Source organism: Saccoglossus kowalevskii, chromosome 11 (assembly GCF_978046115.1).
Source record: "Saccoglossus kowalevskii chromosome 11, keSacKowa6.1, whole genome shotgun sequence".
Lineage (NCBI taxonomy): Eukaryota > Metazoa > Hemichordata > Enteropneusta > Harrimaniidae > Saccoglossus > Saccoglossus kowalevskii.
Window position 1 is genome coordinate 12,616,728 of NC_140651.1, and position 27,697 is coordinate 12,644,424.

At 34.5% G+C, this 27,697-nt stretch overlaps 1 protein-coding gene across 1 annotated transcript in view; it reads right to left on the reverse strand.

Moving 5' to 3' along the window:
- Positions 1–5,902: 5,902 nt before the first annotated feature.
- LOC100378514 (DNA repair and recombination protein RAD54B) overlaps positions 5,903–27,697 on the reverse strand; it is a 28,750-nt gene continuing 6,955 nt past the window's right edge. The window contains exons 6-24 of the mRNA XM_085505412.1: positions 23,301–23,387; positions 22,243–22,397; positions 20,540–20,587; positions 20,299–20,380; positions 19,230–19,310; positions 18,742–18,891; positions 18,002–18,058; positions 17,614–17,668; positions 16,896–17,002; positions 15,136–15,208; positions 14,069–14,292; positions 12,166–12,336; positions 11,640–11,766; positions 11,013–11,119; positions 10,358–10,423; positions 8,670–8,783; positions 7,411–7,518; positions 6,959–7,024; positions 5,903–6,082 (exon numbers count right to left, since the gene is read on the reverse strand). Coding sequence (XP_085361538.1) covers positions 5,978–6,082; positions 6,959–7,024; positions 7,411–7,518; positions 8,670–8,783; positions 10,358–10,423; positions 11,013–11,119; positions 11,640–11,766; positions 12,166–12,336; positions 14,069–14,292; positions 15,136–15,208; positions 16,896–17,002; positions 17,614–17,668; positions 18,002–18,058; positions 18,742–18,891; positions 19,230–19,310; positions 20,299–20,380; positions 20,540–20,587; positions 22,243–22,397; positions 23,301–23,387 — 1,983 coding nt within the window. The 3' untranslated portion in view covers positions 5,903–5,977. The remainder of the gene's footprint in view (positions 6,083–6,958; positions 7,025–7,410; positions 7,519–8,669; positions 8,784–10,357; positions 10,424–11,012; positions 11,120–11,639; positions 11,767–12,165; positions 12,337–14,068; positions 14,293–15,135; positions 15,209–16,895; positions 17,003–17,613; positions 17,669–18,001; positions 18,059–18,741; positions 18,892–19,229; positions 19,311–20,298; positions 20,381–20,539; positions 20,588–22,242; positions 22,398–23,300; positions 23,388–27,697) is intronic.

Here is a 27,697-nt window from a genome sequence, read left to right on the forward strand (position 1 = left end):
ATGTAGTCGAACAGACATTACGGCAACCAAGTTTGTTTCACCTCAATCAATACAGTATTACCCACGATGCACTATTCCCATAAGCGTGGGTATGTGGAAGTTCATAGCCAAGCGTACTGAGGTCAAGAACAAGGTAAGAAATTACGTGATGAGACCAACCCGATTTGCCGTCGATTCCGGGTTTGTTTCACACATCGAAAAAGTATAAAAAACATTTTTATAAACAATTTTTATTCTATAAATACACTTTGAAAAGAAACAAGATTCATAAACATAAAATCTTTTTGAATACATTCTCACTACAAATTACACAATACTTATTTTCTAATGGAGTTTCGTCACAGCACAAACTTTTGGAATCGTGCACACGTGTGAGTACTTCGGTGACACATTTTATAGCTACGCTCAAAATAGTCCATAATTCATTGCGCAACTTACCACACGACATCATTCTGTTAACATCCACACATTTTCATAAAATCTCCATGCACTTTTTGACCTTTCATAAGTAAAAGACACTACAATTTACTCCAGAAAAACAATTTTCTTGGTACATTCCTACATTTTTGCATAGTAATGAGGGATTCAGACACATTCCAAGCTGAACAATTTTCTTGGACTAATAACAAAGCTGGTCAATCCTTTCCCAGCAACAACGGCATAGTACACGATCGTAGCTAGCTGGTATATTTTTGAATTTATTGTTTTGACTGTAAATGCACAACTGTGTTTTAGCAGACCTCTGAAAACTGATCGCTATTCATTTTCAAAAACAAAATATTAGACCAGAGGGATTGTCGACAGTCTATGAATGTTCTGTTTTAAGAACCCTTACTACTTGCATAGTTCTGATGACGGTGCAGTCTTGATTTCCTGTTTTATGCTAGTGTCATCCATTGCACTGATTAACTATGTCTGTAGATGGTAATATGTACTAACATTTTACTGCACGGATTATATAGTTTTACTGACTGTGATGCTGACTGATCCTCCGTACAAAAATACATGTTATACATATAACGAGAATGGCTGTGGTGGGATTTATGCAAGAACGAGACAAATGGAGTTACATGACTACACTATGACTCTGCTGATCTTTTAGTACACGGTTAACATACAATGTTAAGATAAAATGTAAGTATATTCATGAAAACACCGGGACAGCTGGAAAATGATTTTTTGGTCCATCAAAATAGTTAACCGCTTTATTAAAGTATGTATTTACCACGAGTCAAATGAACACAGACTGTAGTGATTAGTGTAATGTACTGTTATCATTGAGAGTTGAGTTTAGTGCCAAGTAGAATTGGATATGGAAATGCATCACTTTGATGTTCTGTCCTTGACATTCTGACAATAGGGTTCACCATGATCCAGTCCATTGTGACAAACAGCCAAATCGTGCTCATTACAAAAATCTGAATTTAAATAATTGAGTACATTGGCGTTTTCTTTGTGTGCACACGTATATTATATTAACGTGTAGCATTTAAACTAGGATTTATTTTGTCTAAAAAACGGCCTGATATTTAGTTACATGTTGAGCAATGATACAGAAGTGGTGTGATAGCAGGGCGGTGTGTCAGAGTTGGATGCTTCATATTACCAAACTAAAATATACATGTTCTTTTCACTTTTCAAAGTTGTCAGAAAATACCATGTTTTTTTTTTTACTATGTTGGTGAATCAGCAGAATAGATTTTTTTTCAATTATTTTCACAATGTTTCGTGTCACTGCGAGGTCACGTCTGCTTTTTCAGATGACTCGATAGCTAATATTACCCACAACCGAAAAAACAAAACAAGCGGCGACTTTGTCGTGCTACTCACTCGATTTTAGCAAACCCATGTCATTCACATTCGAAAATGTACCTTCAACTAGGTTATCACTCAGTCACTTAGGGTTATGATTAAACATTTAATTTGAAACTTGGCCATGTAAGGAAGATAGAATTTCAGTTGTTATCTCAGTTGAATAGTGTTAAAGTTCTTGGTGGTAACTATCGTTCATGAACGACAATCATACAATAAATTTGTCAGCGACACGGATATAGAACACCTTTCGTTACAGCAAAATGGCGAGTAGTCAGCAATGTTGAATCTGATCCGGGTAAAAACATGTATAATCGTATTCCACATCCGTACAAAACTAGAATGAAATATTTCCATGCATTTTATGTAGATGCGAAATCAAGAGTTTTATGTCATTTGTTAACACAAAATGGTCCTCAGTCGGCTATTTTCAATTGGATCTGGAGACAAGTGACCTAACGGTCGAAATAGCTCCACTAATTTAGTATAGTCTTACTCAAAACAAGTTGAAATTGTTACAATTTTCATGTAGGTCAACCAATTGACCTCAAGTATCGAAGCAATTAAGCAGTTGAAAAAATAACAGTGAGAATAAATAGCATGAAATAGCATGAAATAGAGAATTGAAAATATAACAAAATGAGTAAATCTAACAAAGGTCCACGCAAGCAAGGTACAAAAGTACCTACAAAGGTGTCAAAGACATTGAACTTATAGGTTTGAAGGGGTCGACCACCTACACGAACAGCTCCGCTGTTTCATATTCGAGGCGTCCAGTTTATATATATCAAGTTTGAATGAAATACGTAAATGCATGACAGGAATCTGGTTATGGAATTGATCGATTTTGATGAATTCTCAGCACTAAAATAGCTGCCATTCCGTCAACTTGAATTAGATCATAAAACAAATGCATGTGCATATGTATGATCCAATATGGGATGCGTGACTGTTTTGTTTGGATGGAATCAACATGTCTGAAAGACAGGTGCGTGTACATGCACGGATGCGAGAATACAACTTCAGAACGGGGACTGAAATCCAAAATAATGTCATGTCATAAAACGGGTGATCATACAAAACAATATGTTCTACAGAGATCACAAAATATGAATAGATTCATAAGAAACCAATACAGGGAAAATCAATGTAGAGCGCCGAGTATATTGGCTTTTAATCGGCATTTAAACAACGTGTGTTCTCTACTTATTAGAGCTCCCCCCACTCGATACTTACAACAACTAAACTGTACATTATATTAATACATTTTATTGCACCAATATGTTACAAACCCGAATCTTGACAAAATGCTTGCACGATATGCCATGGTCAAAATATCAGACACACGTATAAAAAAATGTTATTGGGCTTTATGCGCAATCGACTCAGAAAACAATATCCAGCCAATATGTCGTTCGTCGATTCTGAGAGCCAACAACATTCATTTTCAGATTCGATTGGTCTAATTTGAAATCATTGTACCACTTTACAAAAACGGTTCACTAAACAGACCCGATAATTACAGGGGAATATCTCTACTAAGTATATTTAGCAAAATATTCACGTCTATTCTAAACCGACGTCTCGGGTTCTGGTCGGAGGCCTTCGGAAAGATTGACGAATCACAGGCTGGTTTTCGTGGTGGTTATTCAACTGTTGATAGTATCTTCATTTTACAGTGCGTTATTCAAAAATATCAGTCTAAACAACGTGGAAAATTTTACTGTGCATTTGTCGATTTTTCCAAGGCCTCCGACACGGTTGAACGCCAACAACTTTCACCTGAATTGGTTGAAATTATGTGCTTGCTTTTTGCAGATGATGTCGCTTTATTTTCTGACACTGTCATTGGCTTACACGACACTTTAACACATTGAGTTCTTATTGTAATAAGTGGAAACTAATTGTAAATTTATCTAAAACTAAAGTGATTGTATTCAAAGCTGGGGGTAAACTTTCAAAAAATGAGAAATGGACTTACGATGGGGAACAAATCGAAGTGGTGCCATATTATAAATATTTAGGTGTTATTTTTTCAAACCGACTTTCTTGGTCTGAAGCAACCAAAATATTATCACAACAGGCAAAGAAGGCATTTTTCAATATTGCCAGGGTTAAAAAAAATTACAGGTATGCTATCCTTTAATATATTTTTTAAAATGTTTGACACTATGGTGTTACCAATATTAACTTATGGTTCCAAGGTATGGGGCTTTGAAAATCATTTATGTTTGGAACGTGTACAATCTCTAGCCTGTCGTTATTTTTTGGGTATCTCCTGCAATGCTCCAAATGTTGCAGTATTGGGCAGAGTGGCAGATTTCCTATTTATTTGCATACAGTATTAAAATGCATTAGGTATTGGACAAAATTATTAAAAATGCCAGAAACCCGTTACCCAAAGAAATGCTACCTTATGTTATATAATATTGAAAAATCCAATCTTAGATCCAGGTTAACCTGGGTTAGTCATGTTAAAAAAATATTATTTTTATGTAATTTAGATGATGTTTGGGAATCACAAACTGTCAATAACGTAAATGTGTTTTTACGCATATTTAAAAAAAAATGAAACAAGTTCTATCTACTGATTGGTTCAGCCAGGTATGTACCTTAGAGAAACTGACATTTGATAGGGAATTGAAATTTTCTTTGGAACCTGAAAAGTATTTATTTTGTGTGAAAGTGCATTCTCATGTTCAAATGTTAGCTCGACTCCGCTGTTCATGCCACTATCTTCGTATTGAAACAGATAGAAAAAATAATGTAGATAGGAGTGAACGCATTTGCTTGCTTTGTAACAGTAACATTGAAAATGAATACCATTTTTTACTTATTTGTTCCTTTTTTGTTAATTTAAGAATAAAATATATTCCTGCTAACTTTTTTAATCCCCCAACAGTCAGTAAATATTACAAATTAATGGGTACAAAAAATACAGATCTTCTTCAAAGACTGGGAGCCTTTACTTTTCACGCAATGAAATTGCGAAAAGAGCTACAAGTATTGTCAATTGTTTAAAAATTGTAATTTTATTTTCAAATATAAATAATGTATGTAGATATTATGGGCCGAAGGCCTTCTATTATAAATAAAGACCATATATACATTAAATCCTGAACAGTTTCACGGTGGGTGCGGACATCTCTAAACATGTCAACTATCAATGAATTAGTCACTGTCTTCTGATTATAATGCAGTCTGACGGTATCGACTGTATAATATACATCCCGATTCAGTACGACATCTTCGAAGGTCAAACTTAAAATGATACAAATCCCGAAATTGGCTACAATTTTAGATTTTTGGGGTTCAAATTCCAATCAGATTTGACAGCATGTCAATACAGCTTGACCGATGATTAACTTCCAAACCAATTGGCGCTCAATAAGACTGGTGTTCAGGATTAAGTGTGGGCTCCATTCTATACCGTCCAAACTCATTTCTGAAGATCAGTCTTATTAAACACAAGTCTACAATTGATACAAGTAAACATTTTCAATAAGTACTGATAATGTACGTTATTTGTAAGTGTATCTACAGAGTATTTTTTATTGATTATTTGAAACAGAGTTAAAACAGAGTTAAAACAGAAAATCCTGATATGAATAAATGCTATGGGTAATTTCTAAAATCTTGACGTAACCAATTTCTAGTTCTTACCGGTAATTGCAAGCTCTAAGCAACATCTCAAAACCAGTTTCCTAGTTGTCACCAATGGCAACAAATACTAAAAATATCATTTTTAAGGAATACGAGATAATCTTCTTTTAAACATTGTGGAGAGCATTTTCTTCATTTTATGAGAAACATGTAAATATGTACAGCTAAGTATCATATCACCATGTTAATAACTTTTCTAAACATATTATTCATTATCATTAAGTAAATAAATATAAATAAAAATATTAAATTATGTCAGCATTTTCAGACAAGTGGCCATCAATGACATAAAAACATCTTTGTTATAGTGCAGATTAGTGTCTGGGCAGTATGGAAAGGTCAAGCATGAATATAAGTAGGATCTTCTGATTTGCATATATCGGTTTTCAACTCGCATGACAAGATTAGTATTAAATAAGGGGGATACTTTACTTTACTTTAGAAAAAGGAGAGCATAAAAGAGGCAAGTTTATTCATCAATGACAAATGTAATTCCAACTATTCAGGCATTTCTCGGCACAGTCGACTGTGTGGAATGATTTGTCTGTGTTTGAAATACAAAACTGACTGCACCTTCATGTCTTGCAACTTCTAAAAGATGTGAATCCTGTAATAGAAGAATAAACAGGAGGTCAATCTGCATATATGTTTCGCCTGATGTGTTTATCAATGTCACGTAACACAAAAAATAATAATTTAATACTGCTTGGAGTAATGAGCCATGTGACAATTGAATCATGTACACAGCAAATGTAGTATTAAAAGAGGAAGGAGTCTGAGAGTAAATATCTCATGTGAGAAGGAACAGGGAAGTTAAGTGAATGATATTTAAGTTACTGTGTGCAATCATTTTACTGACTTTTTCATTTTATAGACTGCATGAATTGTTGCTCTGTTTTGAAGAGTGGAGAGGAAAACAATTCGGTGTATGAGAATGACACAACAAAACAGTGAATTACAAAAATTGTTGTCAAAGCATGTAATTGACTAAAAAAAACCTTCTCTGCTCTATTAAAAACACATCTAGCTGAAGCGCATATCAACCAACAATTAATTTATATATGAGTTATTTTGACCCTACTAACAGAGCAAATATAGCACATGAAATGTAATACTTCAACAACGAAGAGCTTTATAATAATCAAATGCGTCAGCAAACTGGTCATTTTTTAAAGGAGATAATAATCTGTCTCAATGTAGAAAACAATTCTCGGATCATGAAAATCATTTTAGTTTAGATAACTAGATAAATAAGGATAAATAATTAAATACAACAATAAATATTAAGCCTTAGATCTGTTCTTGTATGTTGGCCTTGCATCTATGCCGCTGAATAATGTATCAATGGTCTGAGGGTTGGCATGTATGGCCGGGACACTTCATCGACGATTTGGAGTGCAATATTATAAGAGGTAGATATGCACATCACAAGACGATGCATTGAGCAGGTACTCTCTTTAGTGAGTAAATGATTATAACTCACATGTAAGCTATCATCAAAAGGTGGGAAATGGTGTTGCCATCTAGCCAATTCAGCCATAGATGCATTCTGTAACAAATGTGAACATACATATATAAATGTGGTTCATCACGATATGATAAAGGCAAGTACATGCATACCAATAACAAGACAGATATACGTTTACAATTTACAATTACTCAATTACATCATTACAGCTTGCAAGACTCAAACTAACACATACTCATCATGTATCAACAAATGCAGATCAAATCTACATTATGAGACAAGATTCAATTTTTAGGCAGAAACACATTACTCTTATTGATAAATGACAAATGACATTTTGACAGTAACTTCCTAAATTTTTGTCAGTACTCCCAACAAAGAAAGTTCTTTTGATATGTGGGTTTTCCAGTCTAAGCCTTCAACAGCACTAAGATTGGAAAACCTTCAGTACACATGCTCAATCTCACCTTTGAATGTGATGAGTTACTTGGTTCACTTTCTGTTTGATGACTGCACTGACAATCCAGTAAATCATGTGTAACACAGTCGGTGTTCTCATGTAAACTGAATAAATCCTATATGACAAAGTAATAAACAGAAAATACAGCACATTTTTAGAATTGGCTTGATTCTCTTGGGGCATCCAATGCAATTGCTTTGATGTACAATCATTTTTACTTAATGTACTTCATTATTATTTGTACATGCCAAGTCATTTTGCTGGCTTTTAAATGGGCACCCTCTTCGAAGTTCAAGATTTGTGCATACCTACAGGTCAATATATTGTTTGTTTTCTGGTTGTACATATTATACTGTTAAAGTTGTTGCTGCTATTATAAATGGCTTTTTATCTGACTCAACCTAGCTTGAGTCACTTTTGAGTGCTTTACATTTAATTGTGTGGATAATAACTTAAGATAATTAGAACATCATGCGGGAAAATATTATCTAAGTAAAAAAAAAACAACTGGAAAATGTGTCTTTACATTCTCAAATCAGTGATTATTATGTGAGTATGATGTGCACATATACATAAATCCATTTTGCAGCTAGTAATTCAGTGATGTACTGTATTGTTTGTGCCCTTTGTTATGTTGATACATTATGGTGAACCCTCAGCGAAAACAAAATGGGGCAATACCACCTCAGAAATAGGAATATGTCAGCATTGTTACTCCCAAGTTGCAATAAATTGTACACCCACGGTCAATCAATATTTGATATTGACTTAAAAAAGAGTTGAATTTTACCAGCCTATTTTTCAAGAAAATAATGGTTCAGGTTGTATTTATAGTAAATGGCAACAATTTTCCACTATTACAGGATAAAACTATTGGTTCTTATGGTAGAAAGAAAATACCAAACCTGAAATTATAAGCTGGTGCTATAGGGTGAAAAGATTATATATCGTGACTGATGAAATACGTGTTATTATTATTTAGTTCAAACATATGGGTTTTAAAAAGTGACAAAATAAATGCTATTTTGCTTTTTCAGTGCATTTCTATTGAATTGTTCAAAAATAGCAATTTTTGAAAACAATTAGGCCAATTTTCTCATGTTATCTTGAAACTTTAGCTCCATAATTGTACATAATAAACCAATCAATGTCATGCTATTTATTAACAACTATCATAACAAATGTATAGTATATCCCTAGTTGAACAAATCCCTAACAACTCCACAGAATGTATGAAGCTGGTAAAATTAGAAATACGCTTCTAACCTTAAGATCAGCTTGTGAAAATTTGGTATTATTATCTTTCCTATAATCCACAACAGCTCCACTGAGTCCTTGCTTTGATATCTGTCGCTGATAAATCTTCTCTTCAATACTACCCTGCAAAATAACAGTGAGCACAATAATATTAGGTTTCCATAATCTGTATCAGATCAAACTATGGATTTGTGATTTATATACATGTAGTATACTCGCACACATTTAATCTGTAAAAAAAAAAACATGCGTCTTCAATAACAATGGTATACTGTGAAATAATTTATTTTCACTTGAATTAATTTTCGCTGAAAAGACTTCTTGGGTATTTTGTGTGGAATTTATTTTCACTGATTTTTGGCAAGTTCAATGTAAAATATAGGAAAAAAAGTACATTCACTGGATTTTATTATCACTGAATCACTCCTTCAGCGAAAATTAATTCCAAGCGAAAATAAAGTATTTTACAGTATATGGTCTATTGAAGTATCACTGTAAGCATGCATAAAAGATGTACCAGGTAGTGTGTAGAATTTATACTGAAAGAAAGAAACTACATACTCCCTCAAATACTTTATTAACAATCAAATTAATCATCAATAAGTAATTATATAGCACAGTTGTGCATTGGCATTCTAATACCGAAGAGCCCAGGCTAAATAATTTCACACAGACCAAGTGAGTTCAGCTAAAATCCTTGACTGACATGCTTCTGATAAATCACTCAAATTTTGCAAATGATGGACTTTTTAAAAACACAATTGCTTACAGTAATGTAAATACAATTGATTGGTGAATTAGCAACTTAACAAAATGGTTTTGCTGTTTCAGGAGTTGTGCACAATCACAATTTAAACATTAAAGACATTTATCAGAAGTTAACAAATAAATCATGTAAACCAAAATTTCGTGAAACAATCCACGTTTTGAGGTATAGTATCACCGCAGAGTACATATGATAATTTTAATCAAACTTTCAACCAATATGGAAGGCATTCATCACTTAAATTCGAAAATTCTTTTATTCTAGTTCAAAAGGTGAAAATCATCCTTTAGGTTATGAGCTATACTAAGTAGAAATACATTCTAATAAGTATCATGTATCTGAAAATGACAATACATACACAACGTACCATGATATTGTTTGTTTCACTATGACGTTCTCACTGACCCATTACCATAGGTCGAATTTGCTCGAAAACTAGTTCTTTTTGATGTATACCGCTGAATTCATAATTTGTATATCCCTGAGCAAATATACAGTACCTACTTTCAAAGTACATTTTAAAAAAACAGTTTTTCAAAAATGTCATTCTCAAATCTAATCTTTACAAAGTCGTTTCAGTCCAGATTTTATTGACAGTATGATGTAAATATATTATAATTAAATGTTGAGGTAGTAGTTAACACATTAACTACAAATAAGGTTTTTTAAAAATGGTATCATATTTTTCTTCAGTCAAGTGTTGTACATAAAGGTAGGTAAAGGTGTATATCAGTTTTAAAAGGTTAAGAGTCCTATTTTTGGGGTATTTTTCACGTCAAAAATAGCCACTGAAGGTCATGAACTACTTGGGCTACTAATGTAATTATATTCATTTTTTGACTTCTCACATTTGTACATATCTTGGTTACAATTTCGACCTCCCACCTCATGACCTTGTGAGCTATAATTTTGAACTTGAGGGTTCACTTACTGTAGTTAATAGTCTGTAAACATAAACTGTACTCTGTTGTCCATCCCGCCATACTCTAGCCATAGCCTATTAAATGATTAAGCAACACATGTAAATCAATCAATCAATATGAATCACCAAGTTTGATCAATTTTCCCCAATTTCTTTGAATGGAAATCTGATTAACCTGCTAACTTGTTTCACCTTTTACAAAATAATTTTTATTTCCAAGAAATTGATTAAGAATTGTTGGTGAGTGGAAAATACATTCATTTGAACTAAAAATAATAATAAAATTACAGAAAATTACAAAAAAGAGTGAAAAATGTTTAAAAAAAATTATTGCATCTAAAAGATTAATAGGTAGGGGCTTTTTACATATTTCTGTGGATTGGTATACAATTATAAATATGCAAATACATGCCATCCCTATCTGTAACATGTCAATGGGTGGGACTCTTCTATTGGTAACTTTCAACCAATCAGAGGCCAGAGACAAAATAGTGTACAAATTTATCTACAAGGAATTTGTTCATGCTGAGGTCTTTACTTTCACTCACTTATTTGCATTCAACATTTCAAGAAATGAAATTTGCATTGGGATTTCTCATGATCATTAGCATGTCTGCATACTTTTATAGTTCATATTTGATAATTTCCATATATTACAAGATACCTGTAAATCATTTGCAGGGTTCCAGTCAATATCATAGAGAATAAGTCTGGCAGCACCAATGAGATTTAGACCAACACCTCCAGCCTTACAACTCAGTAAAAACACAACTGATGAACAAAAAAATGTTTATACAAACATTGTAATATACATGTTATTTATGGTATGCTAAAGCTGGGCTTAAATCTAGAAGAAACACAGGATTGTATTTTATTTGTTATTGTTTTCAGATCTAGAACAATTTCCAAAACATGTGGTTTTATTAACACAACGCCTGTTGATGCTGTTTTTCCAATTCTATGCTGGGAGTTTTAAAACTGGGACTACACAAAATCTTAGAAAAGTTGATTGAAAACATTCATTAGTCATGCAAATATATTCTCTCTAGGTGGGCTATTACATGACAATCTGCACTCTTAGCTGGAAACAATTGTACAATTCCGTTTATCTGCAATTGCTAGGGTAAAATGTTTAGGTAAAGCACTTCTATGTACATTACATTGTTATAGTTTTAATTAGTCATCTTCCTCTTGCCTAGACTCTGTGGGATGGGAGGAAGATCCCTCTACAAAAGCATAAAATAAAGTAGATTGTAAACTACCATGATGAATACTGGTAAATGCAACTTACATTGATCTGAGTATTTAGAAGTAAATCTATTCACAATATCCTGTCTTGTAGCAGTAGGAGTGCTACCATCCAGTCTACCATAAGTGTAACCTTCTTTATCACACAGCTGCTGAAGTAAGTCAAGGGTCTGTAATACAAACATTAAAGAGACAGTATAAACAACTCTTCTGTATTTTCCATTTCAATTTACAAAATATGGAAATAAATAAATATTTGGTCAATATCTTCTCTTCTGTGAGGCTTTTTCAAGTACATGGCAGTACAAACGGTAGATGTATATTGTTCAATTTATTTTGTACGTGGCATTTTGAATGACAAAGCTGAACACAGTCTACATTAATATTGTTTTTTGAGACATTGATGAAAAATAGTGATTTTACATTGCCATAGAACAGTTTATTGAATGTTATATATAAAAAAGCATCAGTTTCATTTTGTTTTACAACTTCTTGTGATTTTGTTTTACAATAATTAAGCATGGCAAAGTTACCACATAAAATCTTAGTTACATAGCTCAATACCTTACCTGTGTGTAATTAGATACCACTACCACTCTCTGCTGGGGGGTATCATTATGAAATGACTTCAACATTGCTGCTAATACAATGAGTTTTCCACTATCTGTGTAATCGACAGCATTGCTTTCATCTCTGTACCTTTCAGGAAATGAAGAACATACATCCCTGTACAGGATTTCCTGAAAAATATAAATAAAACAAATTTACAAGAAATGGGAGTGATGGCAAAAAACTTGACGAACACAAGACATTATATGTCTACTTTATTACTTTGCCAACAGTGTATTGTTTAACGCATGTTTCTAGTGACTAAATATTGTCATAGCAACACAGCCGCAAAAAATTGTGATTACCATATAATTATTCAATATTCAGATTCTGTTCAATTTGACCTGAACCTCCTTAAGAATGCCGATGAAATGTTCACTGCTACAGTTTATCACTATTTCCATGACACATAAAATTGACTAAAACTTTTGAAATTATAGCCAAGGACATAATGTAATTTTTTTACTCATTATGTAAAAAATCTTTCATACTCAATCACAAACAGAAATCATAATCTCTTGAACTGAAAAAGCCAAAGCATTATGCTAACAATAGTTGGCGAATATCAAAGAATAGGAACAGGGGGTTGTTGAATTCCAGTGAAAAGATATGTATGTAATTTTAAAGTGCCTGTGAAATGGCTGCTATTTTCACGCCTAAAATTATCAATTGATATATAAATATTATTAATTTTTATATTTCTAAGCATGAATTTTTTTTTTAAGTGAAAAAATGTGTTTTAAAGTCAGTCTACGGCAACTTTATTTTTGTGTATTTTAAAACGAGGCTCCTCATTAGCTTCTCATTTGCATACAGAAATTCCCCTTGTGACATCAGAAGGGGAAGTCGCATGGCAGCTTGCATTGCCGATACGTGTAAATAAAGCAAATTTCTTGTGCAGTTTTTCTCGTCTTTGACTATATTGTCACTTATGTACTTGTTCGCTGAGGAAGAATGGACCATAATGAACACATAGTATCAATTTTTGTTGCATGGGGTTGAGTTAGATGCGAAATATGTCCGTTCTGGTGTAGCTGCCCCTAGAAATAAAGTACACAAAAGTTATCAAGTAAAATAATCACTGCAAAAGAATTATTAAATGATTTCTCTTGATTCAGGAGATTTGCAGCAATTTTTTATTTTTCAATACCTGCAAAAAATGTTGTGTGCGTGCTGATTGGCTGCTGTACACTGACAAATTTACAATTGTTGGGATATTTATAGTTTCTGTGTTTATAATCATTCATCAACAAAGCAAAATTAGGTGACCATGTTTCTGAATGTTACTATGGGCACATGAATGCACATGTACGTTTCCTTCCAATTCATGAATAATTAACTTACATAAGCAGATTCATTAAAACCAAATTTCAAGTTCAACATGATTCTTTGCCTGCATGTCATTTGAATTTTTAGTTCTACAAAATCCTCTCACTTGCAGTATATGCGACAATTTATTTCTTGAAACCTTTGAAAACCATAATTTTTCTCACCTAAATTTTAGTGCAAAATGTAGCACATTTTATGAATTTATCTAAAATTTCTTTGTTAATTTTGCACCAAATACATACAATTTTTCATCACCGACATTTCTTAATCAATAATAAAAAATAATAAACACTTTATTTGAGGTTAACTTTGGCATTCAAAGGGTTTAACCTTTTTATCACAAATTCACAAAATAGTTCCGTTTATAGTCTGCACTTTACTTCAGAAGATTGGACCAAAAATAGCAAAATTTTTTGAGTAAAAACTGAAAATTTTCTCAAATTTTGTTTGTTGGTGCCAAAACTAGGGTTCATTTGCAGAAATATTGAAGAATGTGAAAAGAAGTCTGGTGGTGGAAAGGTTAACACAGCATACCTGGACATCTTCCTCGCCATCAACACATGTCTCATCTTGTAGTTTGGCGTGTTTATACACAAATACTGGATGGTTACATAGTTTCTTTAAAGCAGACAGACACAGTAGATGGGTCATTCCATTGTAGCTAGAGGTGAGAACAGATCTGATAACGCTGGATGATATCAACTGATTGTAGACTTTGAGTTGTAGTTTAGAAGGACGACAGAATACTACACTTTCAACTGAAAGGAAAGATTGATTTAGTTTCTACTAAAAGTATGTACATTATTTTATTTATCATATAGGCCATAAGGAAGCAGACCTTACTCTCTGAGGAAAGTGAGCACTCCATTTTTTAATCACTGGCCCAAATAAAGATCCAGAAGAGTTATAATCATCACTCTTAATCCACACAATTTTTATAGAATTAGGTAGAGGGTGAACCTAAGGCAAGATGGTGCTGACCTCTGTCACGTACATAATGTGGAAAAAAATCTATGAGGTCATGGGGCTTCCCCTGACCTAGATTTCTCTCTCTGTCATTGGCTGAATTGCAGATTAATGGCTACAGTTCAAAATAGTCATTTTGACTGACTGGTCTATGGTTCAATTGAACGTAGTAAATTGACTTATTTTACCACATTCTTAGCTAGATCTATGCATCATTCTACGAGCTACATGTATAAATGACTCTTAAAAGCCTAGCATTAAAACGTTTTCTAATTTAGAATACCATTACTTGGCTGACAATGTGTGCTGGTCTACACACTGTTTTCTAAATACCCCGGTACATTGCACCGAGTATGTCAGAGTTTTGCAGTAAGTTGCTATCACGCTATTGGTTAAAATGCTGTTCCCATGCGTACACGGACCTCTTGGTAAAGCCATCATCTCATTACTCATTCAGACTTATTTAAATGACATACCGGTACTACATGCATGTATAATAAATAAAGGTCATATCAGCCTGTAACTGTACTGAAGCTGTTTTAAACATCTAATACAAAATGTTCAATATGACCACTGTCTTTGAGAACATGCTTTGTGGTACTCTTAATATTTAATACTGTATTAAAGACAAGTACCTTTGGGCGGGAGGTAATTAGTATTCACTTCCTGTGTTCTTCTTAGCGTAAAACTAGCCGTGAGTCGGGCAAGCTGAAAGAATATAAAAAGATGGGATAAATTTAAAATATATTATTATTAATATAATTAAGGAATAACCAACCTAAGAGGTGCGTATACGACAGGATTAACAATGGTTAAATAAAATGGGCCCTGGAACTAGCATACAGTGCTTAAAGATACATCAAGCAGTGATGCAAATTCACACCCACAGAGCTGATTACATGTTGAGGGTCGTCAAAACTTCTGAGTTCACAAGCAGTCTACTGTTTACAGCTATAACTTTTTTGATGTTGTTTGCGTAATTCTGTAAAACTATTTTCCCCATTCTTCTCTTTCAAACCCAAAATACCCAATGGTCGCAATGTTCTTCATTAAGCGGTATGTCCATAGCACAAATTAATGCTATTGTGTGTTATTCACCGTTTAGGGTACGGCTGATCTACTTCTAAACTGTGTATATCAGGTACTTTAGGTCGGTTTGCATAAATTAAAACCTCTAATAAAACCATATTTACATTTTTATTGAAATGTACAGATAAATCTAAAAGAATCAAAGAAAATCTGTTTAATGTAAGAATGTCACTGGTAGCATGGTGGTTATGCATCAGACTCATGATCGGTGGACCAAAGTTCAAATCCTACCTTAGGCTGAACACCAAAAAGGGTTGACCTCTACCCTGGATGAGTGTGCCACAGACTCAATGGGAAGGCCAATTCCACTGGTTGAGATTCATTCACTAACGAATGCGACTTTAGGGGAACCTTGGTTAAGGTCCGCAGGTGCTTGTGTTCGACCTAGCCTGGTTGACGCAAGGATAGCACATTAAATTGCCATTTGACAGAGAGATGGCCACACAGCCCTGTCATGTAGTCCCAGTGAATATGGCGTTTGTAGCAAAAATGTACTATGTGTCAGCACCAGCAAAAAAACAAAAAAAAGTCAGGAGAGACAGAACTGTCGCCATGCACAAAAATCATTAAAAAACACAAGAATGAATTAAGACCCAATTACATACGTGTATTGTATATGCTCTATTAGAAGAGCATCTCTAATTGAAGTGTACACAAACCAAAAATTGTATTTACAAGTCTGATACCCTGATTCATACTACTGATTGAAAGGACATCACCAAAAATTGAATCCAGAGCATCCATGATGCAGACCCGAAGCTACCATTATAAGTAAAATCTTGTGCATAAGATAATATATTCTTAATCAGATCAATGATATAATTTGCATATTGTAGCATAGCTACTACAAACCTGAAACATGTTTATTTACTAAATACAAAATCACATGTGAAGTAATTTCTTGGAAGCTTGCTAGGCTCCAAATTTTCAGAGTTGGTAATCCATTAGGTTTAGTCAACACTGAAAGGGCCATAGTCACCGCACCACGTTGTGTTTGATATATGGGACTCATAGCATCGTATACAACGTATGTAAAATAATTCAAACACGTGCTGCACGAGAAACATCGCCATTTAAAACTATGATAGAAATTAATATTGTATTGCTTAATTTGTGTAACACATCCTTAGTTTTGAAGAAATACAGGTTTATGTATATTCAAATTGATTTTTTTTGCAAATTTTTATAGTAGTCCAGTTGGGCTAATATTTTTTTTAAAATGGTAACCCTTGTACAAAAGTTGGTAGTCTGTCTGTGCGTCTTGTGCTACTGTTAGTTTCAAGCACTGAATGGCAATATTCTGTACCTCATTAGCTCTGGTTTCCCCTAACAACAGCTCGTCTTGACTGGCATTAGGTTGATGACCTTTTACTATAGGGTCTTCATAGACTCTCTTAAATCCACTACTGGTACCTGAAATAAAGTGCTAAATAGGGTCATGTTAACAGTTAAAATAGTGTTTACATAGTCATCTTTGGGGAGTTTATTTGTAGTAAGGAGTTGTGCACCTGCCGACTTCGTTGTGAATATTTTACAACCCAATTTTTCAGTCTGATATGCTTGTGACTGGTACATGCAAAGATGACACATTAAATTTTGTTCATCCATATTTTACCTAATAAATCACTAACAAATTTTACAATGATTTTTAATCGATCCTGTAACCAAAGTCCTAAATGATGCTAACTGTAATAGAGAGGTCAATGAGAGGTTTTCTGCAGATCATACACAGTAGGAATGCAACTTTTATTTATTTGTTTGTTTGTTTGTTTGTTTGTTTGTTTGTTTGTTTGTTTGTTTGTTTGTTTGTTTGTTTGTTTGTTTGTTTGTTTGTTTGTTTGTTTGTTTGTTTGTTTGTTTGTTTGTTTGTTTGTTTGTTTGTTTGTTTGTTTGTTTGTTTGTTTGTTTGTTTGTTTGTTTGTTTATTTATTTATTTATTTATTTATATTTATTTATTTATTTATTTTATTAAGCAATGGTTAATGTGGCCATCATTGACAAATTCTTGTACAGCAAATTCTTACCTAGTACGCCAGGATTACAAAACTCTACAATTGAAAAGAATTCCTGCAAATCGTTCTGGATGAGTTAAAAACAGAAAATACCTGGGTTAATATTGCATACATGTAATGGTTATGTGATCGGGAATTCCTTACACCTCGCTAATTAACAGGTACCGGTACTTGTAGTGATGAATATAATAAGTACACAAAGCAGCACAGCTACATTATACCCTTGTTGTAACAATTAAACTTTTCAGGGATACAATTAGTTTGTTATAGCGAAGTGTTCACTATAATGAAGCACATATTACATTGGACTTGTCATTCAATGTGTTCATTATATCAGGAAAATCATTATAAAGGTGTTCATTATAAAGAGGCTATAGTATAATGAGTTAACACATGTTACCTGTATTGGTGTGCCTGTTAATACAATTCTACGTTTTACATCAAGGTTTGAAATTATCTGAAAAGAGAATACAGTTAGTTAGATTGCATAGATATAGTTGTACCAAATATGTCTGGATATGGAATATATTAAAATCTCAAATTGCACTCCTACATAATGCATAATAGCATCATGTCATATGGTGTTTAGGTCATTTGTGAATGTCAAGGTGTATAAGTCATGGTGTTTACATTTACAATTACAATTACATGTAAATAAGGTATGCAAATCATGCTGTGCAGGTCATCGTGTGAAGGTTGTGGTTTGAAGGTCATAGTGTGGAGTTCATAGTGTGAAGGTCTTAAAGTGGGGTCATGGTCAAACTTAGTTTGGAGGTCATAATATTAATGAATTACTTTGGAGGTCATGGTATGAATGACTTAGTTTGGAGGTCATGATGTGTAGATGTAGGTCACAATGTATGTGCAGGACAAAGGCGATAGTGTGTAGGTCATAGTGTGTAGGTCATAGTGTGTAGGTCATAGTGTGTAGGTCATAGTGTGTAGGTCATAGTGTGTAGGTCATAGTGTGTAGGTCATAGTGTGTAGGTCATAGTGTGTAGGTCATAGTGTGTAGGTCATAGTGTGTAGGTCATAGTGTGTAGGTGATGTTTAGGTTCATATATGCTATGACCAGCAACAATTAATTTTATACAAGACAAAATAAAATAAGAATGTCTGATTTTAATAGTATTGACTTACTGAGGTTGTTTTGATATTACTATTTTTCAGTCTATGCCCCTCATCACAGATCATTATATCAAACTGGACATTCTGTATAACTTTAATAGATTTCATCAACAATTCATAACTTATTATCATCACTGGGTAGATTGTAGACTGGCCAAAATCCTGAATACAGAGTAAAAAAAAAACAATAAAAATATTTTTTTTTTAAAAAGTTGTGTAGATTAGTGGATAACATTTACACTGCTAACCAGTTGCCCGGAACTGTTTACAAATTAATAATATTTTTACTTGAAAGACAAAAACTGTAAATTCCACACTGTTCTCGTTAAATGCAGATAAACAATTAACAAATTGTACAAAATAAAAGCAACAATATTATCTGCAGAAAATAAGACCTCCGCATATCGCTATAAAAAAACAAAATAAAAAGCACCAATTTCTGATTCAAACGATGAAGGTGCTATGACAACTGAAACCTGCAGTGTAATTGCATACCTTACCTTAGCAGGTTTATCGGATCCAGCAGAATACACCATAATCCTTTCCTTTCCTAACCATTTTCTGAATTCTTGGCTCCAGTTCTACAGAATAAAAAGTACCACACTGAAGAGCTTTGGAGCCCATCAAAATTAAAAAAGTTTTGTCCAAAATTTTAACTCAAAATCATTTTTAAAAATTGATGATTTGAAATTCAAGCCTGAATATTACATTGTACAAGGCATTATAATTAAATTTAGCATTAAAACAATGGTTTTCAAGTACACTTTCCAGTCACAACTTCAGTAACTGTCATAGCTAGCAAGTTATTTACCACAGTTTTGACAATTTCATAGTATATTTTCCTCTAAGCCTTTTTTTAAGATAACAAGAATATTCAGCAAAATGAGACACTAAATAAATTAACCTGATAATGAAATAAAAATATTAATGTGTCAGCCGTCCATCCAAGGAATCTACATAGAAAATATCAAAACAATCAAGCTGGCGGTTTCCAAAAGACAAACAAATATATTTTTTACCAAAAACGACAAAAAATAATTAATTGATAATTTATTAGTATGAAATCATAAAATCTGAGAGGCTCAATCAATTATGCAAGTTGTTTTCCAGAACTAGTTGAAAACAATATTTTAAATGAAAAACAACAAAAATATTCACTAAAATCATAGAACTAAATTTATCCCAATGAAATCATTAGATCTGAGAGGCTCAATCAAAAAGGCAAGTTGTTTCCAGAACAAGTAAAAATATTTTAAAAGAAAAATTACAAAAATATTCACTAAAATTCACTAGAACTAAATTTATCACTACGAAATCATAAAATCTGAGAGAGAACCACCAAAAGTTCATTTGTAGTAAGTATGAAACCCATACAGGCGATGCTTATCAAGTAGAGACTGAATTCTGAAAAGCTGATGTTCACAGATGATGGTTGACAAGTAGAATGAATAAGTCCATGGAGCCAACAAAAAACACATTTTTCTTTCAATGCAAGAGAGCATGCTCACAAATAAAAACCTTCCTCAAATTGCAATCTAAATATGATCTAATAAATGAGTTATAGTTTACCTTTACTAAACTGCTTGGTGTTACAATGAGTACTCTCTTTACAACTGGTTTACCTCCATATGGTCCTTGTTTTAACAATGTCCTGTTGTGATAAAAAAAAAAAAAAAAATTCCAGTCATGAATTTACATTTGAGAAATTTACAGACAGTTCTGTTAAAAAGCACACTCTTCCGAACTTGTTAAAACAGCATGACTATCTTTTAGTAAACACCCTGACAGCAACAATTTTTCAGGAACTTACCAGATCAGTGTTATACTTTGTAGCGTTTTTCCAAGACCCATTGCATCTCTGTAAACACATACAAATAAAAAAATACAACTTACAGTTTTGTTACTACATATCTTTGTACATTTAAATAAGTTGTTTATTTTCAGTAGAAATATTTTATAATAACATATAAAATTAATATACATCTAACACCAAAACCATAGAGTTAATTCTGTAAACCGCTGTACAGATATGTTAGAAAAGGTCACGGACATGACCGAATGTCTTATTCCTCATTTGGAAAATCACATTTAAGGTAGCGGGACTATTATTTGCATACTTGTTTTCATCTTCTAATTGTGACTAAATGACTACAAATAGACCCGGGAAAGTATATATTTTTAGAATCGCCAGATTTCAAGCTTTTCACAAGTGTATTTTGCATGCCGGTATCTGCATTCTACGACGCATTACTCAATCAAAGGTGAAAAATTACTTTTTCTGTAAAAAAAATAATTACGCATTTATGCTGGCGATAAGAAGTATTTTTTTCACTTTTCCTAGTTGTTCAATAGTGTGGTAAATTGAATGTGTCTGGTCAGTTTTATTCAAGCAACGCGTTTTAAAAAATAGTGTGCTGAATTTCAATTACTGTTTTAGTCGCATTGCCCCCAACTCAAACCACAACTCGTTGGTAAATAATCGATGAAATAGTTTGTCTGGACACATTCAAGTTCCTCTCACTGTCACCTTAAAGCTGTGAAAATTTGGTGTTAATACGACGACAATAAGTATACGTTATTTTTTGTTAAAGACCTTGTATTTTGAAAAAACATAAACTCCTAGAAAACGTCCATGAAGTAACAGCAAAGATTTTCAAACTTGTTTATCGGCACATGCAATTTGTTTCCCCATCAAGGTCTGTTTTAACATGTGTAGGGACATCCAAATGTGTAAGGCTATTGGAAACCAAACAAAAATAAAGGAATGGGATAGCTATAATTGGATAAATTCGGCATATGAAAACACCAAAATCAATGATTTTTTTTCAGTGGCTGTATGACACATTCATATGCAAATGACTAATCTGTGAAACAAACAGGGGCGGAGACAAACCACTCAAATGTTTGGAAACACTCATTGTGTGTCAGATAGCTACTGATAACACATCCTAACATTGCTTTGTCTTGAGTTTATCTTTGAAACTTATAGGCACACAGATTAATTAAACCAGTGTTGCTGATTTTGGAAAACACTACTGAGGCTGCCTTGCTTCCCTTCAGAAAATCTACATTTGAACCAACTTACATGACATTCTATGTTATGTTGACTTTATCACATGAAAGTTTATAGTGCATTTCATCAATTAATAAATAAATGTGAAAATCGTAATTTTCAACACAAATAATAGTCTCGCTACCTTAAACACTTTCTTTTGCTAACATTGGATGCAGCAGCAAAGTAGTGTAACTGAAATGAAATCAAGCGAATAAAAAAAAAAATGAAACAGGCACAAAATGCTTTTCACTGGCATTTCTGTTACATCTCACCAAATTATTACTAGATGCAGAGAAAGATGTACAGTATAATAAGTGTTATAATGAAAATACCGCAAAGTATGGACTCAGGCAGTACAGGAAGATATGATCGCAGCTGCAAGCGAATCAATATTATCACTGTACTACCATCATGCATACTTTGCGGCATTCTCATAATAAACTCAACCGTAGACTTACGCCAATATAGCACCTTGTCCCATAGATGGCTTCATCCCCATAATGCACTCATACATAAACAATACGCCAGCTCTTTGATGTGGTCTGAGATGTGTAGACAGATGTGGGTCGACGACGACATCAATGATTGGTAAATTGTGCTGATTATATTGCCACTAGGAGATAGTAATAAAAGAAATAACAATTTAGGATGTCTGGTCTTTTTATGTAAAAAATGAACTTGATGAAAACTCTTGGATTTGTTTTGATGGGCTCAAACTGCTAAATTATCTGTCATACTGTAAATTCCCATGGGTAATGTAAATATGTGTATAAATATTTAGCATGTGTAGATTGTTGTCCTAATGCAGAAATATAAATGTACAACTGGTACTACCGGTACTAGTGAAACCTGAATTTATTGAAATGCACCCACACCCATGCAGCTTTAAAGACAAACTGTGATTTTTATGTAAAATTATAGTAGTCCATTTTGGGAAATAATTTAGGAAAATGGTAGCTTGGTGTTTCATCCTGGATGTGCGACTCATGCAACTCTCTGGGGATCCCCCCAACTGTATTATTTCTTGGAGTGTTTGCAATTTTTTGCCAATTTTTTGACAGCATAAGAATTCTCGAACCCAACTTTAAGTACCAATTTAAAGTACAATCTCAAAGAAAAATTACATTTTGATAATGGCTGATATTTTTTATGCAAACACATGAACATCTTGTCAATACTAGGAAACAATGAAATTACATCAATTTCTGAGATGGAGACAAAGATTGGTAATGATACTTATGTGATTTGAATGAAAATCATAGAAATTGAGCCAGAATGAAAACAAGTGCAAAGATCAAAGAGAAGGAATTATGATATGACTGAATTGTGCTTTTAAAAGTCCCTCTGTGTATTCACAATAAGGAAATAAAATGGCCCAGTCTATTTTAAAAAAAATCTCCCACTACTTTTTGTTTAAATCCTGAGCGCATTAGGCTACTGCTAATTTTGAGCCCTGGGTGTTGCTATCCTCACTGAACTAATAGAAAAAAAAAAAAAATAGCAAGCGTTTTCTTACCTGATGAGTGGGACTTGGTCTTGGCATAACCAATGCACCGGGTGACATAGGGTCAAACTTTGGGGTTACTGTAACAGGTTTAGGTTTCTGTTAAAATGATGACAAACGAGAATCTTATTAGTAATAAACGCATACCTTATTGCTAAAATTACCATAATGGTTGGTCAAAATGCTGATTGGCCAGAATACAGTCATATATCATCAATATGCTGATTGGTTACAATGCAGTCACATGTCATCACTATGCTGATTGGTCAGAATGTAGTCACATGTCATCACTATGCTGATTGGTCAGAATGCAGTCACATGTCATCACTATGCTGATTGGTCAGAATGCAGTCACATGTCATCACTATGCTGATTGGTTACAATGCAGTCACATGTCATCACTATGCTGATTGGTCAGAATGTAGTCACATGTCATCACTATGCTGATTGGTCAGAATGTAGTCACATGTCATCACTATGCTATTTGGTCAGAATGCAGTCACATGTCATCACTATGCTGATTGGTCAGAATGCAGTCACATATCATCACTATGCTGATTGGGTACAATGCAGTCACATGTCATCACTATGCTGACAGGTCAGAATGCAGTCACATGTCATCACTATGCTGATTGGGTACAATGCAGTCACATGTCATCACTATGCTGATTGGTCAGAATGCAGTCACATGTCCTCACTATGCCGATTGGTTACAACGCAGTCACATGTCATCTTTATCATGATTGGTCAGAATGCAGTCACATGTCCTCACTATGCCGATTGGTTACAATGCAGTCACATGTCATGACTATGCTGATTGGTCAGATTGCAGTAACATGTCATCACTATCTGATTGGTTACAATGCAGTCACATGTCATTACTATGCTGATTGGTCAAAATGCAGTCACATGTCATCACTATGCTGATTGGTCAGAATGTAGCCACATGTCATCACTATGCTGATTGGTCAGAATGCAGTCACATGTCATCACTATGCTGATTGGTTACAATGCAGTCACATGTCATCACTATGCTGATTAGTCAGAAAGTAGTCACATGTCATCACTATGCTGATTGGTCAGAATGTAGTCACATGTCATCACTATGCTGATTGGTCAGAATGTAGTCACATGTCATCACTATGCTGATTGGTCAGAATGCAGTCACATGTCATCACTATGCTGATTGGTCAGAATGTAGTCACATGTCATCACTATGCTGATTGGTCAGAATGCAGTCAAATGTCATCACTATGCTGATTGGTTACAATGCAGTCACATGTCATCACTATGCTGATTAGTCAGAATGTAGTCACATGTCATCACTATGCTGATTAGTCAGAATGCAGTCACATGTCATCACTATGCTGATTGGTCAGAATGCAGTCACATATCATCACTATGCTGATTGGGTACAATGCAGTCACATGTCATCACTATGCTGATTGGTCAGAATGAAGTCACATATCATCACTATGCTGATTGGGTACAATGCAGTCACATGTCATCACTATGCTGATTGGTCAGAATGCAGTCACATGTCATCACTATGCTGATTGGTCAGAATGCAGTCACATATCATCACTATGCTGATTGGGTACAATGCAGTCACATGTCATCACTATACTGATTGGTCAGAATGCAGTCACATGTCATCACTATGCTGATTGGTTACAATGTAGTCACATGTCATCACTATGCTGATTGGTCAAAATGCAGTCACATATCATCACTATGCTGATTGGTCAGAATGCAGTCACATATCATCACTATGCTGATTGGGTACAATGCAGTCACATGTCATCACTATGCTGATTGGTCAGAATGCAGTCACATATCACTATGCTGATTGGGTACAATGCAGTCACATGTCATCACTATGCTGATTGGTCAGAATGCAGTCACATATCATCACTATGCTGATTGGGTACAATGCAGTCACATGTCATCACTATGCTGATTGGTCAGAATGCAGTCACATATCATCACTATGCTGATTGGGTACAATGCAGTCACATGTCATCACTATGCTGATTGGTCAGAATGCAGTCACATGTCATCACTATGCTGATTGGTCAGAATGCAGTCACATATCATCACTATGCTGATTGGGTACAATGCAGTCACATGTCATCACTATGCTGATTGGTCAGAATGCAGTCACATGTCATCACTATGCTGATTGGTTACAATGTAGTCACATGTCATCACTATGCTGATTGGTCAGAATGCAGTCACATATCATCACTATGCTGATTGGTCAGAATGCAGTCACATATCATCACTATGCTGATTGGGTACAATGCAGTCACATGTCATCACTATGCTGATTGGTCAGAATGCAGTCACATATCATCACTATGCTGATTGGGTACAATGCAGTCACATGTCATCACTATGCTGATTGGTCAGAATGCAGTCACATGTCATCACTATGCTGATTGGTCAGAATGCAGTCACATATCATCACTATGCTGATTGGGCCGATTGGTCAAAATGCAGTCACATGTCATCACTATGCTGATTGGTCAGAATGCAGTCACATGTCATCACTATGCTGATTGGTCAGAATGTAGTCACATGTCATCACTATGCTGATTGGTCAGAATGCAGTCAAATGTCATCACTATGCTGATTGGTTACAATGCAGTCACATGTCATCACTATGCTGATTAGTCAGAATGTAGTCACATGTCATCACTATGCTGATTAGTCAGAATGTAGTCACATGTCATCACTATGCTGATTAGTCAGAATGCAGTCACATGTCATCACTATGCTGATTGGTCAGAATGCAGTCACATATCATCACTATGCTGATTGGTCAGAATGCAGTCACATATCATCACTATGCTGATTGGGTACAATGCAGTCACATGTCATCACTATGCTGATTGGTCAGAATGCAGTCACATATCATCACTATGCTGATTGGGTACAATGCAGTCACATGTCATCACTATGCTGATTGGTCAGAATGCAGTCACATGTCATCACTATGCTGATTGGTCAGAATGCAGTCACATATCATCACTATGCTGATTGGGTACAATGCAGTCACATGTCATCACTATGCTGATTGGTCAGAATGCAGTCACATGTCATCACTATGCTGATTGGTTACAATGTAGTCACATGTCATCACTATGCTGATTGGTCAAAATGCAGTCACATGTCATGACTATGCCGATTGGTCAAAATGCAGTCACATGTCATGACTATGCCGATTGGTTACAATGCAGTCACATGTCATGATTATGCCGATTGGTTACAATGCACTCACATGTCATCACTATGCTGATTGGTCAAAATGCAGTCACATGTCATCACTATGCTGATTGGTCAGAATGTAGCCACATGTCATCACTATGCTGATTGGTCAGAATGCAGTCAAATGTCATCACTATGCTGATTGATTACAATGCAGTCACATGTCATCACTATGCTGATTAGTCAGAAAGTAGTCACATGTCATCACTATGCTGATTGGTCAGAATGTAGTCACATGTCATCACTATGCTGATTGGTCAGAATGTAGTCACATGTCATCACTATGCTGATTGGTCAGAATGCAGTCACATGTCATCACTATGCTGATTGGTCAGAATGTAGTCACATGTCATCACTATGCTGATTGGTCAGAATGCAGTCAAATGTCATCACTATGCTGATTGGTTACAATGCAGTCACATGTCATCACTATGCTGATTAGTCAGAATGTAGTCACATTTCATCACTATGCTGATTAGTCAGAATGCAGTCACATGTCATCACTATGCTGATTGGTCAGAATGCAGTCACATATCATCACTATGCTGATTGGTCAGAATGCAGTCACATATCATCACTATGCTGATTGGGTACAATGCAGTCACATGTCATCACTATGCTGATTGGTCAGAATGCAGTCACATATCACTATGCTGATTGGGTACAATGCAGTCACATGTCATCACTATGCTGATTGGTCAGAATGCAGTCACATGTCATCACTATGCTGATTGGTCAGAATGCAGTCACATATCATCACTATGCTGATTGGGTACAATGCAGTCACATGTCATCACTATGCTGATTGGTCAGAATGCAGTCACATGTCATCACTATGCTGATTGGTTACAATGTAGTCACATGTCATCACTATGCTGATTGGTCAAAATGCAGTCACATGTCATGACTATGCTGATTGGTTACAATGCAGTCACATGTCATGACTATGCCGATTGGTTACAATGCACTCACATGTCATCACTATGCTGATTGGTCAGAATGCAGTCACATGTCATGACTATGCCGATTGGTTACAATGCAGTCACATGTCATGATTATGTTGATTGGTTACAATGCAGTCACATGTCATCACTATGCTGATTAGTCAGAATGTAGTCACATTTCATCACTATGCTGAT